Source organism: Ambystoma mexicanum, chromosome 9 (assembly GCF_040938575.1).
Source record: "Ambystoma mexicanum isolate Mex_15411 chromosome 9, UKY_AmexF1_1, whole genome shotgun sequence".
Lineage (NCBI taxonomy): Eukaryota > Metazoa > Chordata > Amphibia > Caudata > Ambystomatidae > Ambystoma > Ambystoma mexicanum.
This window is the reverse complement of record NC_090931.1, coordinates 1,396,087,993-1,396,102,583: the sequence shown is the minus strand read 5'-3', so window position 1 is coordinate 1,396,102,583 and position 14,591 is coordinate 1,396,087,993. Positions and strand designations below refer to the sequence as shown.

Below are 14,591 nucleotides of genomic sequence, written 5' to 3'. Positions count from 1 at the left end.
AAGGAGGTCAACCAGTCCATTGCCTGGTCTGTGATGCCAAGGGTATCAAGAAGCCGATTTATAAGGGTGGCATAGTTGACCATGTCAAAGGCAGAGGAAAGATCGAGAAGGATGAGAACGGAGGGAGAGTTGCTCAGCCGCAAGCGAAATACAATTCCACAGAGTGTGCGAACATTTTGCCAAGGTACAGGTGGTGTTGGTCGATTTCAGCGCCATACTCCCAGCAGAAAATCCCTTGCGTGCCCATCCATCCATGTGTTTATCATCCCTATGACTGGGAGGATAGCTCAGGGCCAAAGTGCTCACCTTGGAAGCAAGACAACACGGAGCAACACAGGTTCAAACCCTGGGTTCACACTTACAAACCTCTGGGTATTAAGCGCGTTATAAATAACCCATCATATCAGATCAGGGGGGATGGTAGGGTACGCTGCCTGCTTCGAGGTGGCCATAGCTGCCTCGACCACCAAACTCTAAGGAGTAGGATGTGTGTACAGGTAGCCGGGGTCGCTACTGGATGGGCGGTATTTCCTTGACAACGACTTGTTAATCGCCGGAATAGACTACGGGGCATTCCAAGTAGCAGCCACCCTCTTTTGCAGAGCCACATGAAATAGCAACACCGGGTCAGTGGACGGACCCTTATCCAAGATGTCGGTAAGGGCATCCTGATCATAAGCAACCGGAGGCCTGGACCAACCCAGGTACTCTACAACCTTAAACATCAGCCTCCGATAGGAAGATTCGGCATGATCACCGGGCTCGGGCTTCCCAAACTCTATCTCAGGAGACGTGTTTAGGCCACTGGCATCATGCAAGGATTGACACAGATCCTCAATCTGACTTTCCTCGGAAATGAGACATTCTGGAGACTCAGGTGTCCCATAAGGAAGACCAAAGGGCACATTCTGCTCCTTAGACCCCTCTTCCTCTTCAAAAATATTCTGGAGAGACTGAAGGAACTCCTTCCTAGGGAGAGGAGTACACCTATTATCAGAGGCAGGATTCACAGATTTAGACATAGCTTTCCTTGGAAGTGCAACAGCCACATGGGGGTTCCACCGGTAAATTCTGCCCAATAGACGCTGATGGCGTCGACAGCTCCGTCGATGTCGATAAAGGCGTCGAAGGCCTAACCGGGAGTAAGGACCCGATAGACTCACGAGACGGACTCGGCGCCGATGGTGTCGACACCTTCTTCGACAACTTCACAGGCTTCGACGATTTCATTGGAGATAAAGACCGCAACCTGGACCAGGCACGTCTCTGGCGATCCCCTGGTGCCTTGTCCGAACGGGACCTCGAAGGCTCCCGATGTTTATCGTGCCGGATACCCGGGCCCGAGGGCGCACGAGCATCAGATGGAGACCGTTCCTTGCAGGCTTCAACTGAAGACGCGGACGGAACTGTGCCGTGAGATTGAAATATTTTCAACATTTGCTCCCGAAAAGACTCCCATTCCTCGGCGTAGAGTATTTGGTGGGGCATGACATTTTCTTTGTGTAGTCGTCTTCCGACCGGGAAGGCGAACGGTGATGCCGCTTCCGGGACCACCTCGACAAAGAGGAAGAGTGTTGCAAACCACTCCGGGGCGTAGGCCTCCTAGACGTCTTCCGACGAGGAGACTCCCTTGACTCGTCAGTCGAGATACCAGCAGATTTGGATTTACGCGGCTTGGAAACGCAGCCTACCTTCAATTTCCTACTTATAACATCTGATGACGTCACCCTCGACGGAGGCCTTCGAGGGATATCGACCCAACGCCATCGACGCAAGGACACCCTCTACCAAAAATATTTCCGAAGCAGCACAGCTGTGGACATTACATGTCATAGATGAGGAATACGTTGGAGCACACAATCCATTTGAAATATGATTATTATGGTGCCACTTAGTATGTCCATTGTTTGACAGTGAACAGGCCTGAAATATGTTCAGCCATTGTTTCAGCCTTCTCCACAGTCAACCGTCAAAGGTGCCTGAACCAAGCATCTTCAGGACTGCCAGTTCCTTATAAAATGCCATAGGTACATACATCTGCAACACTTCCTTAGTCCCCGGTTGATTATTGCTTATTCAAACTATACCAAATGAGTTATCAAATCAGCATCTCCGAATAGTTCCTTTCAACTTCTTTTGGGCACATAACCTTGCACGACTTCTCAACCAGAGCTTAACCAAGGCCACATTAAAACAAAATCCCCAGACACTGGTTCCACATACCATGGATTATGCCAATTCAGGGCTCTCTAAAGCCTTAAACCAGAGGGAATTCAATTTCCAGTGCTTGGTTTAAAGAACCGGCTTAGCTTCAGCACTGCATTCTATCAAAAACAAATTCATGAAATACTTACGTCACATGACACTTGAGGTCTAAACTGATTGTCCATTCTGAAAACCGAGGGCATACCTCGACCTTTGCAGGACCCCCATTGTTTGTAATGTCCTAGCATCACCACTCAAGTAATAGGACCCTCATCAGCAACTCTACACGTCATGGACAACCCACCTGCTGAAATCAGCTTCCCATGAACCTGATCCTCCATCATCCAACATCCATACTTTTTTTGTTTTGTGGTGGGGGTCATTTGTTGTATTCCATAAGAATAACTAAAGTTCAATTATAGAATTTAAAATTGATGCAAAGAAAAGCAATTGAAAGCTATTTTCTTTAGTTATTGACTTGTGCTAATCAAATATAGTCCTTTGAGAATATGGGAAGTGGGAAGGGGGAGCTTTGTGGCACATGTTTGCCTTGATGGAAACATTTGATGCTATGATTCCCTTTTGATCAGCATCCATACTTCTTTGCCATCACCTGCCACTTCTAAAAAACTAAACTTAAAAATGTAGTTCTGATCGTTGACCGCGTGATTTAAAATATGTATTTTTGTTCCAACACATTAGTTTGTAGCACACAATTGCTTTATATGAAAAGATTTGGGTTTGTTTTAAGGGCAACCTTCAGATCAAGTACAATAGTAGACCTTCTGTATGAGCCATGCGCTGCTGCGGCCTCTGGTCTGGGCACAACACAGCAATTCATGCCAAATCTTAGAGAATAAAAGGCAGTTACGCCGATTATCTGGAGGGTTTACTGTGCCAGTACTTTCTGCCTCTAGGCACCTCGATGGTGCCAGAATCAGGAATACATTTCACGCCATGCATAATGCTTTCAAAGTACCTTGAATTTTGCCATTTGCCTAACCGCATTCTTCACTAAGCCATTAAACTAATAGCATCAATCAATATGCAAATATCCCCTCTGCATCCTGCACTTTCCAGATATGGCTAGATCATCCTGCACTATGCCAATTTCATGACAGCATCCCACACTATACAATATATGGACAGCATCTACCATAATCTCAATGGCTGCACATTTGCAATCGCCATCAGCGAGTGAGAATTTCATTTGGGATAGAGGGATATATACTGTGGCTATGTATGGTGATATGCCTATGCACTCAGCCCGCATAATCCACTGAAGAAAGCCAACTGCAGTGATCAGTGCGGGATTGGGAAGGTCATTTGCCAGGCAGTAGCTCCCATGAATTCATGATAATGCAGGGCCCTGAACTGCCCGAGCTACTGTACAACACCACACGGTCTATGTGAGGCATGGCCTATCAGATGCAAGTCAAAGTAAGCGCAGAGTCGATCCACAACAACATCCATTGGGTAATAAAGGCCTGAATGTGGATTTAGCAGTGTGCGCGATACTCGCGTGCATACTGCATGTAAAGGGGGATGATGATTGGGAGACCCGCCTGTCAGTGATTACAAGGCAATGGGCCACCACTGCCAGGGTGCTCTATCTGCCATATCAAGCACCAGTTGATGGTACCCCACTCCTCATCCCACAGCACTTACATCCCACAATGGTAAGGGAGGAACTGCTCCTCCCTTTGTCGGAGTCTGATGGTGGGGGGGGGGGCGGACTTAAGATATGATCACAGAGCAGTGTCTGCAAGTCTAACAGCTCGGCAGCCGATGGTCCAAACCAACTACAGTTTACTAGCTACTTGAGTTTTTTTCAGTTCCATTCTCAAGTTTAGTCTTCGAATGATTGAACTAGTGAACCTGAAAAAATTGTAACTGTGCTTGTGTTTTTTTTTAAAAGATGCAAGCAATTGCCTTCTCTAAGCAATTAATCAGTGCTTTGAGTGGGAAAGGTGGGTGGCGACTAAAGCGTGGCCAACTATAGCTCAATACGATTCCCTAGTCACAGGTGTGTAGCGCCCAGGTTACTTCTTGACTTCTACTGTTGGTCACTAATTCTTGATTTCCTTGGCACAGATATTCTCGCCCTCCTGCTGCTTTCCAGGGCTTCTGCTCTTGAAGTAAAGCTCTGGAAAGTAAGTATACCCCTCTAACCCCCACCACCCGCATCTTCACTTTTGCCAGTGAATTGTTAAGCTGCCATCTTTTCGGATTCACCTTCCAAGGCCACAGCTCCTGGACTCAACAGGCACTAGTCTATCCTCGTTGGTCTCTGGTTTTATCTTGTTATGACTTGCAGCTTGTTTGCTTTTGCTCTTGGTCTCAGCCAGTGTCTGAGACATAGCCATCAGAAGGCTTGTAATTCTCCACTTTTCTAGGTGTCTGTGTTTTCCTCACCATCTGAAATTTAACCCTCAACAAGTTTGTGGCTCTCTGCCGTCCTAATTCTGCCCTTCCCTGCCTGCACCTGGGATCTTACATAGGGTATTTGATTATCATGATCAATCTTTCACATTGGTCCGCTCTGGCTGCTTCCCTTTCTTGTCAAAGGAAAGGATGCAATCCAGATTACCATCATATATTTCAGGGGTTTTCTTTTCTCCTACTAAGTTGTTAGCCCTCATCCTTCCCGACTGATTACCTGAATTATGCTCAATGTGTTTGCCAAGTCTTTAAAGAAGTCGTAGGCATTTTGAAGTCAGGCGAAAGGGATTGCAACACCATGTGACTCTGTAAACAGTGGCATAGAGGGGGTCCCCACAGCCTCTGCAGTGCAGCGGAGAACGCCACCCAATCTCTGACCGTGGCCGACTGTAGCTGTCTGGTGGTGCGGAAAGGGGCAGTTCCACCTCCAGCTCACTTGCACGTGTCCGCAGGTGTAGTCTCGAGGCTTCCGGCTCCCTCCGTCAAGAGTGACTGGTGGGTGAATGGGTATAAATGTGATAGTATGTCAACGTTATGGATGGGTGCACATGTAAAGAATGCACTGTGAGTAAATGTGAGCGAAAGTGTATGGGTGGGTGAATGAATATGAATGTGATTGTGTGAATGTTCAGGGTGGGTGCACTTGTGGCTAATGCAGCATCAATGTTCTGCGTGCGTTTGTGAGTGAAGGTGTATGGGTGACGACTGGTGGATAAATGGGTATGAATGTGATGGTGTGTCAATATTCTGGGTGGGTGCCCATTTGGAGAATGCAGGGTGAATGTTCTGGGTGTTATTGAGTAAATGTGAGAGAAAATGTCGGGGTGAGTGACTGGTGGGTAAATAGATATGAATGTAATGATGTGTGTGCAAGCTGCTGCAGGGCACTGGCAACACTGACGCATTGTTTACATGTCCTTAAAGTTTCATGACATGTTTTACTATCATGAAATAAACCGATGAGTATCACTTCGGCCTCAATCTCTGAGTCTTCAGTTATGAAGAAGTCTTATTAAAGAATGACACCAAGAAGATTCTCGTTTGTTATTTTTTCAAAAAGATCTTTTTTCTTTTCTTATTGTTGTAAAATTTGTTTACTAACTTATTTATACATATTTCACCAAAGCTGTAGTTTCACTTCAAAGGTTGGCACCAGTACTGGCGAGTGACCGTCATCGGTTTATTTCATGATTACATTTTCCCTGGAATTATGCATTCCAGGACTCTGGTAAACACCATATATCGATTAATATATGAAGTAACTCCAGTTAAACATGCTATTGTTTTATATTTTCCAGTGGTGCTCGCTTCCATTATATGGATGGCATGTTTTACTGACATTTTTGGGCAAAGCCAACTTGATGAGTGTTATTACATGGCTAGACTGGCATTTTGGAGCAGCCAGACTAGCCATTTCTTACTGTGGCATGACATTTTGTAATGGGCATCAATGATAAAGCAACATGATGTTTGTTCTTATGTGTATAGACTAGTCTACATTGAAGCAAGTTTGGACACATTTCCCTATTGTGAACGGATACGTTTAGGATACTATTCGAATCCACAACTTAGGTTGTTTTTTTCTCATAGGTTAGCGTGAAGAAGAATGACTGACAATCGCCACTAAGGAAGCCAGTTGTAGCAACATTTAACTGTTGCGTCGAGTCTTTGGAAAATCAAATCCAAGTCAAGAAATAGGTATCCCATTTAGTGTTATACCCCATATCCTAGGGGGCATTTTTTTTAGGTCTAACCATAAGACCCATCCAGTATATCACAATTGTGCCTTTATCCCATTAAGAATCTATAGGAAGACCAGGGCTACAGGAAGTCCTATTCGATGCCGGGTCCCTTTAACCATACACATGAGAAGAAAACACCTACGCCCCTGATGAATGTCCAGCATTTAGTTGCCTTGTTAGGACTGAAACATGTGCAAGTTGGAATTTGTTTATAATTAAATTGATCACGATTTACACCATTGAAGTGACTACAATTCATTTCTGATTGAGATCGGAGATCTTCTCCACTATTGACTATTTGGGTGTACATGTTTGTATTACTGTGGAGTTGTATACATTAATTTTGGTGTTTTAACAGTATTATATGTGTATGATATGTAAAATTAAACCAAATTATATATATTTTTTAACAGTGTTTTTGGGGTTACGTTCCATTACTGTTGAGGTCTTTTCTTGTTCTTATGTGTCGAGGCACTTACTTTATATCCATCTCATTACAACCTGCCAGTCACACTGGACCCAGGGGCAATGACTCCCTTCCCCAGGACACTCCAGTGTCTCCTCTGTTCAATACCATAAAAGTTCCAACGTTGGTTGTGTCCCAGACCCAGGTTCTCCTCCTTTGACTCAGCAGACCTAGTTCACTTACCTGCCAAGTAGTGCCACGAAGAAGAGGACTTGTATCTCTATCTGAACTTGGGTAACTGGCCCTGGTCTCTTATTTATTCTTCTTGGGTATGGGTCCTTGACCCTTCTTTTGTGGTCAGTGGGATTCCCCAAACACTGACACAAAGAGGAGGAGCTTTCAGGTAGGTCGGACGCATATAAGAGCCAATCTGGGTGTCCCAACTATTAAGCCAAGAGAGCGTATTTAGTGCCTGCCTCCCTTCTAATCCTAAATCCCCTCCGGGTCTCCCATATCTCCCTTCACCTTTATAGAGAGGACGTGTTCCGCTCTCCTGCTTCAGGCTTCTGTTTGTGTTTGAAACAGTGCAATTCCCTCTGCACGGCTCGGCTTCTCTGCAGTTCTCTCTGCGTCTGCGACGGCAGCACAGTCTCCCTCTCTGCAGCTCGGCTTCTTTGGATTTTTCTCGACGTCTGTCACATCAGTGCAGTACTTTCTTGCACAGTTCAGCTTCCTTCTGGCCTTTGGGACCGCTCGTGCAGTGTCCGAGAAGAAATGTTACAGCGACTCTGCAGCATCCTCCATGCTCCTCCTCCTTTGGTCCCCGAAGCGGCTTTGAAACTCCTGAGCCTGAGTTACGACAGCTGTTACTGGTATTCCACCTCATAGTACTTTCACATTCCCTATAGTTCGCCACTTGATAACATTACATAGGTGGGCTGCACCCTAGATGGCTGTACTCATCCCTAGAGGTGGAGTCCCTCCCCATGAAATCCTCCCGCATCATACCACCCCCAGGGGGACTACCGGTAGCGGCCTCACCTCCCTGACCTCATGGGAAGGGGCTCCCACTCGGAGAGAAGTGACGACATCTAGTAAATGATCACAGGCGGTACAAGTCACATCGATTACTAGAACCCACAGTGCTACTTATAATTCCTGTGAGCTAAATCAGTATTGAGACCTTCTGTTATGTCAGTTCCATTTGGCTCTAACAGGGATTCAGTGTCTGCTCTGGTACCTGCTGGATACCTGCCTCCCGATGTTTACCTCTCAGCCACGCCACCCCCCTTGGTACACTGCCACGCTAGTCTCTCAGCTGTTGCTCAACACCATGTATTAAAGGTTCTTGTTCTCTTAGCACACAGTCCCAAGCTACTAGCTCTTGCTGGGGCAACAGTGGCAGAGAGGATCCCCCAGCCCTCCTTAAGCACCCTTGCTTTGTTATATCTAAAAGTCGGGTATCCAGGCACATAATTGTACACATTGCCCAGAGAAATGGGCAATTATCTATAACTATGGAGATAGTGGAAGACAATGTTTCACCTCTGAGCCAATCAGCTTCTTGGAACATTGTGCCATTTTTTGCATGCTATTTCACGGTTGTTAAGTGCTATTTCTGTACCAGGGCTTTAAATAGGCCAGGCTAGACAGGGGGTAGCCCAAGCAATCTCAAAAATGTTTTCCAAACAGGGCACTGTTAGGGATCCCACCCCACTAGCTCTAGAGTTGCTGACCACCACAAGCAGCACTTTCACTCAACAAAGGTTTTCTCTGCTGCTTGGTGGAAGGGCTGCTTGCGGGTGTCGGGACGCTTCTGATAAAAAAAACTGAAGTACACCAACAGGTATGATAGCAGTGTGCCCGCCTCTCGCAAATCCTTTTGTTTGTTAATCAGAGTCACCAAGCCCAAGGTCAGCGCCTCTGATTACGAATCATAAGGAAAGGCAGCACACTGCTATCTTGCAACATTTGCAGTCAATAACACTTGCTAACTGATCTTTTTCTTCAGTATGAAGTTACGAATTGGAATCAGTAATGCTAAATGATATACCACACAAGCAGGCAATTCTCCCACTGCACAGAGTAGTCAGTCCTGCAGAAAACCGTGTCATGCAGGCATCAAACAGCCTACAGGACACATGATGTGAGGGGTCGTAAGTGCTGTGAGCTATTAGCTCCTGTTTGTAGACTCTTAGCTCTGTTTAGCTTGTCCAAACAGTTACCAGGATATATAATTGTCTCCCCAGGTTAACAGGCACCACAAAAACAAACCTATGTGACATTAACTCAATGTGTTTTTTGAAGTTGTACAATCATACATCAGGAAACTTCACGAATACATTGCAAGCTTAATGGGTCTTCCATAATGGAAAAAAGATATAGTTTGTTTTCATACCAATTTTCAAGGCCAAGACAAAACTGAAGGAGAACAAAAAAAAAAGGAGTAGTTTGCTCAGGCAAATGTATTGGGGGTGGGGGACGTCTCGACAGAGGTTCCCCATGATGACCGATTGTCCAACACACTTAAATGTGCCCAGTACACTAAACAGTTGTATCTCTGTATTTGATGATAAATTGATAAGCATCAGCACTTTTTCATATAAGCTTTATTTTTAGTTGCCAATTAATCAAACCGAGTCAATTGAAAGGAAGAGAAAATAACATCTTACAGCAATCCAAATCCTAAGAAGTTAATAGTAAATCAAAACTAACGAACCGGTTAGTGATTACAGCATCTGTCTAGAACCTCGAATATCTGCATGTTAATAAAATCACCCTGACATACTAATATCTGCAGCATCATGGGAGGTTTTCGTTTCTTGAATCCACACAAGGGACAACCTGCACCTAGATCAAGGATTGCTTCTGTACTATCAATGGTCTACGAAAGGGTTAAAAGTTCAGAGTTGCATGCTACTAGTCAAGCATAAAAAGTCACTCACACCCTCAGTTCTCCACAAGCATACAGCCTATAATTTCTTATCCGCCAAGAGTCAATTATCACATGTCAATGGCTACTGCTGGGTGCAAATTAAGAGGCCTGGTCTATAATAACGGTGCTCTCAATCTTTCAAGACGTTCAATAGGGAAGACCATATCATGAAGCATTTTTGGAAGGAATTGGTCACCATCCCAGTGACTTTGCTGATTGGCACTATTCCCAAAATCTTGATCCACCATTGGGCCTGTACCAGTGTCAAGGGTAATTAGCTTTCTGCTTCCGAAATGAGCCAATTTATACAGACGGCAATCAATAAATTGGGAATAAGAGAAGCTGTCTAGCTGGTACTTCTCTAAACCCTTCCTCATCTCGAGCCCAGTGGATAACCACTCCTGATTGTGAGGGGTCAGAAATGTGAGGCAGACAACTTCGTGAAGGTTTTTCAATAGTTGCTAATCTTGAGGCCTGGTCTATGATAATTATGCTCTCAATCTTTCAAGACGTTCATATCTTGAAGTATTTATGGAAGGAATTGGCAAACGTGATTTTCACTCAATGTTTTTTTAAAAAAGTTGTACAACACTTGAAACACGTGTATAGGCGCGTTATAAATGCCATATCATATCATACAATCAAACTTAGAGAATACATTTCAAGCACAGTGGGTCTTGCATAATGGAAAGAAAGATATAGATTGCATGTCATGTGAAAGTTAGATGATCTTCATGTCATGTATCCATCATAATGATGGGTGTCAAGGCCGTGGATGAAGACTCGGCAGGAAAGGAGGGTTTGCAGCCCAGTTACGTCTGTTTGCACACCTGCCTCGGGTTCACGCATACCTTTTTATGGTTGCACAAAAACATTTGTTCACAAATAAAGACTGTAGCATATCAGGCATGAACAGAAACTATAATACTTACACGGTCTCGCTTTTAATCAAATCCATGCAAACGATCAGCGCATCCAAGACTGAGCGGGTTAAGGTATTTGCAATAAAATGCTTGGTATTTTACAAACATTTAGCACAGTAAAACGGCAAAGTTTCCTTTTTTAAATAAATAACTCCATTTTGATTGTTGTTTCAAGCCTATGGCTGAATTCGAGATATCCGTATGAAGATGCATGCACAATCCCCAACGCAAATCCAATGTTAATCCTGAGAAGAGGGCTGCAGGAAATACTTTAACAGCAGTCCCTCTACACAGGTGGGAAGGGGGGAGAAAACTATTTGGAATGTCAAACAAGGAGCTGTGACCTTCGCTGTGAAGGCCTGAGGAATATTGGGACCGGGGGGGCGGGAGGGGGTACGTCAGGGCGGGTGAGGCAAGCCCACTCAGTGATGTGCCCAGCAAATGAGGTGTTATACAGCAGATTCCCCACAGTCACGTCACATACCTCGGGTCTCCATGTTTACTGGTGGGATACAGAGGCACTGATGTTCTTATTCCAGCCCAGGTGATTATTTGGCTTGCGACAAAAGATGCGCACAAAATGCATTCACTTTATACGGGGACTGAGATAGCCAGTGGCGGCTGGTGAATTTTTTAACTGGAGGGGTGTAAATATTTCTCTCAGATGTGCCATATAATCCGAGCGTAACGAGGGAGCCTGAACCAACCAAGGTGGTGGGAACTGGGGGGGAGGAAGGGGGTCTCCCCAATACATTTTTTAAAATAAGTTTAACATGGTGCATTTTAGAGCACACTTTAGAAAAATTGGGTAAAAAGCCAAACAGTTGGCATGTGGTTTTGATGGGTAACTCATGAAAAATTCCAATAGATGCAAGTCACGAACAGTGCACAGCAACATAGCAGCATTTCTCCAACACCTTTTTGTGATACCTTTGCCCACAATTTGTACTAGTATTAAACATTTTCACACTGGCTGTGCCCATACATTTCTATGCTGACTGCATCATTAAACCTTAGTATTCCCATATAAGAACATACTCATGTTTGCCTTGCGCATAATGCCAGTAATGATACTGAGTTTATGGCCCTTGGAACATGCATCTGTTACTGGATGGGATTACACCAGAATAATTCTGAGTCCAAATAACCGGACAAACTCAAGAATATGGCAAGTTGCTGTTTTATTAGCAATTATTTAAAACAGGGAGGTTACAACGAACTTCAATCGACATACGCTCATTCTCTCAGCGATTTCTGCATGAAATACAATTATATACCTTTTTCGTGCATCAGAATGACATCATGTTACATGGCAATAGTGAAAAACCTATCAAGGGTTGGGATTGGTTAAGGGACACATCTAGATATACAATCATATAGGAGAGAAGTTTGTTATTGGTTGCCAGATATCAGGTGGACAACTCATGACTACCTCTATAAATGTGTCATACTAAGACAAATAAGTTAATGTTTATTGGTTTCTCAAGCTATATGGTCCTTCATTATACGGACTAATACAATTGGTTGGCATGCTTGTGCCATGTCTAACATTCCGTTCAATTAGCAGCACGTAAGCGAATACCCAGGTGCAAGTAGATAGGACATGAGGCTGCTCTACAACCCAATTAGTCCAACGTATCTCATCACCCATGCCTTCTGCCATGAAATTCTCTTTGTAGTTGGCCTTGCAGAATATTCTTGTCCTCGGAATGCAACGGGAGTGAGGGAACTTGCTATCGTATCTGGAACTCCAGTTCAAGGCCTATTTCCATCCTCAACTCACGTGACAAGAGACCATGATTCTGTTCATTCAGCAAGCTTTTAAATGCTTTGAATGAAATAAAACGTACCATCCTTTGTATTCTTCCTTGCACCTTAAAGTGAGAAGATTCATCCTCCACACACATGTTCCTCCTCATTGTAGATAGCTGACCTCAACTTCTCAGTTCTTGACTTCAGGCCAAACAGCCTCCCAACGCAGCTTCCATCAGCCTGTTATGCGACTGCAACACAACCTTTCATTCATTGTTCATGATTTCTTGGCTTACTTAATTCATGATACCAATGTCCAGTTTCTGTACAGGGGCGGCTCTGCCTGCATTCTATTTACTACTTGTAGCTAGCCCATACAATGACTTGATCTACCTTGCATTTCAGCGTCTGTACAGTAATTAAACTTCTGCAGCACTTGTTAACGTATAATCTTCTTCGTTTACAATTGTAGGGCTCACTTGATTCTTTACTTCGTCATTTCTCCTCTAGGATCCATACATCATCTTCATTCAGTATTTCAGGACGTCGTGCACACTTTCTTATGATGTCATAAGTTCGTTTTCTTAGCCCTTTTTCTCATATTTCTTCAAGAAATTCCTCCTGCAGGCTGTCATCAACTCGAGGGTACATTCAATATGGTTGTCTCAATGGACACCGTCTTCCATATGCTCAATGCAGTATTGGTACAGCAGCTGATGTTAAACAGGACACGGTCTCATCGCAAAGAGGGCAATTGGGGGCGGGGGGGGGGTAGGGTATCCAGCAGATATATACGTCTGCTCCTCTACAATACTATAAAAAAAACATGTCCATGTTTGTTCTGCCAGTATATGGCAGTATCCCCACATAAGAACATACTTCAGTTGGCTTTACCATTAAAAATGCATGCCACAGTATGAAAACTTGTCTAAACTGGCTGCACTAATATGCCAGCTGACCTACATAAGAACACTTCTGCCACAGAAAGAATAATACCACTAATACCACTGATCATGCTTGCTTTATCAAAGATGCCCAATACAAAATGTCATGCCACACTACGAAATGGCTAGACTGGCTGCATTAAAATGCCAATCTAGCTAATTACTAACACGTATCATGGTTGCTCTATCAACAACGCCCAGTAACAAATGCCATGCCTGCCCAGTGGTGCATTAGCAACTTGACCTCAGATATAATCCCAATAATTATGAATGTGATTAATTGTGAGTGTGAGTTGCTGGGGAGCCAGGGGACAAATGCGTATCAGGCGCTGTGTTCCCAAGGTACAGCCATGGCATTTTTTACTGGGCAGGAATGCCCAGTAAATCTGCCATGCCAGCCCCCTGGGGTCCTGAGTGCCTCACAGGCACACATCAATTGTGTGCGTGCAAGGTGCTGGGAGGCCCAGGTATGGCATTTTTTAAATAAATGGAATGCCTTCCCCCTGGGCCCTGTAGCGCCTCACATGCACAGATAATCATGTATATGCACATGCAAGGCGCTGAGGGACTTAGGGATCAATGTAGGCACTGGACACCAATACATGCATGCTATTGTAATCAGTTGGAAAGGAAATACAGACATTCCCAAGCATGATCCCATCTCCATGGCATAGAGAAAGGAACACTGGCTCACAAATCAGGAACGGATTACATTTAAGGCATTGTCAATCACTGACAAATGCCTATCCAACATGGCTCACACGTACCTAGCTCAAATCATTACTAGAGCTCAATCCTCTAGGCCTAGCAGACCTATCAATACCAACCAACTCAACCAGCCAAAATACAGACTCACCAATGTGGGTGGCTCCAGCTCTCCAATCACTGCGGTCAAACTTTGGAACATGCTCCACCCTGCGCTGAGAGTAGATCAATCTTACTGGCTATTCCATAAACTGTTGGAAATATTGCTATTTAAGTAGTGCATTGTATTGGTGCTTGAACATTTACCCCGCTTGAATTTACATCTTGCTGACTTCCATTTAAAATTTAGTGCAACCAGCGCCTTGATACTTCTAGGTTTAGTGTGAGATAAAACTGTAAAAATAAATAAATAGATCGAGCTTGAGATTTGGTTGAACCAAAGGGATCTCAACCTTACTTTCACATGAAAGCATAATAGGATAGAGATTGCGTTTTTGGATCTACTGATCTTTATTCCATCTCAGTGCTAGCAAACTC

At 44.3% G+C, this 14,591-nt stretch overlaps 1 protein-coding gene across 1 annotated transcript in view; it reads right to left on the bottom strand.

The window, feature by feature from the left end:
* The window catches only part of XRCC5 (X-ray repair cross complementing 5), a 1,556,689-nt gene that overhangs the window by 1,343,115 nt on the left and 198,983 nt on the right, over positions 1-14,591 (bottom strand). Inside the window, exon 4 of the mRNA XM_069616805.1 lies at positions 10,663-10,711. Within this exon, the coding sequence (XP_069472906.1) occupies positions 10,663-10,711 (49 nt within the window). The remainder of the gene's footprint in view (positions 1-10,662; positions 10,712-14,591) is intronic.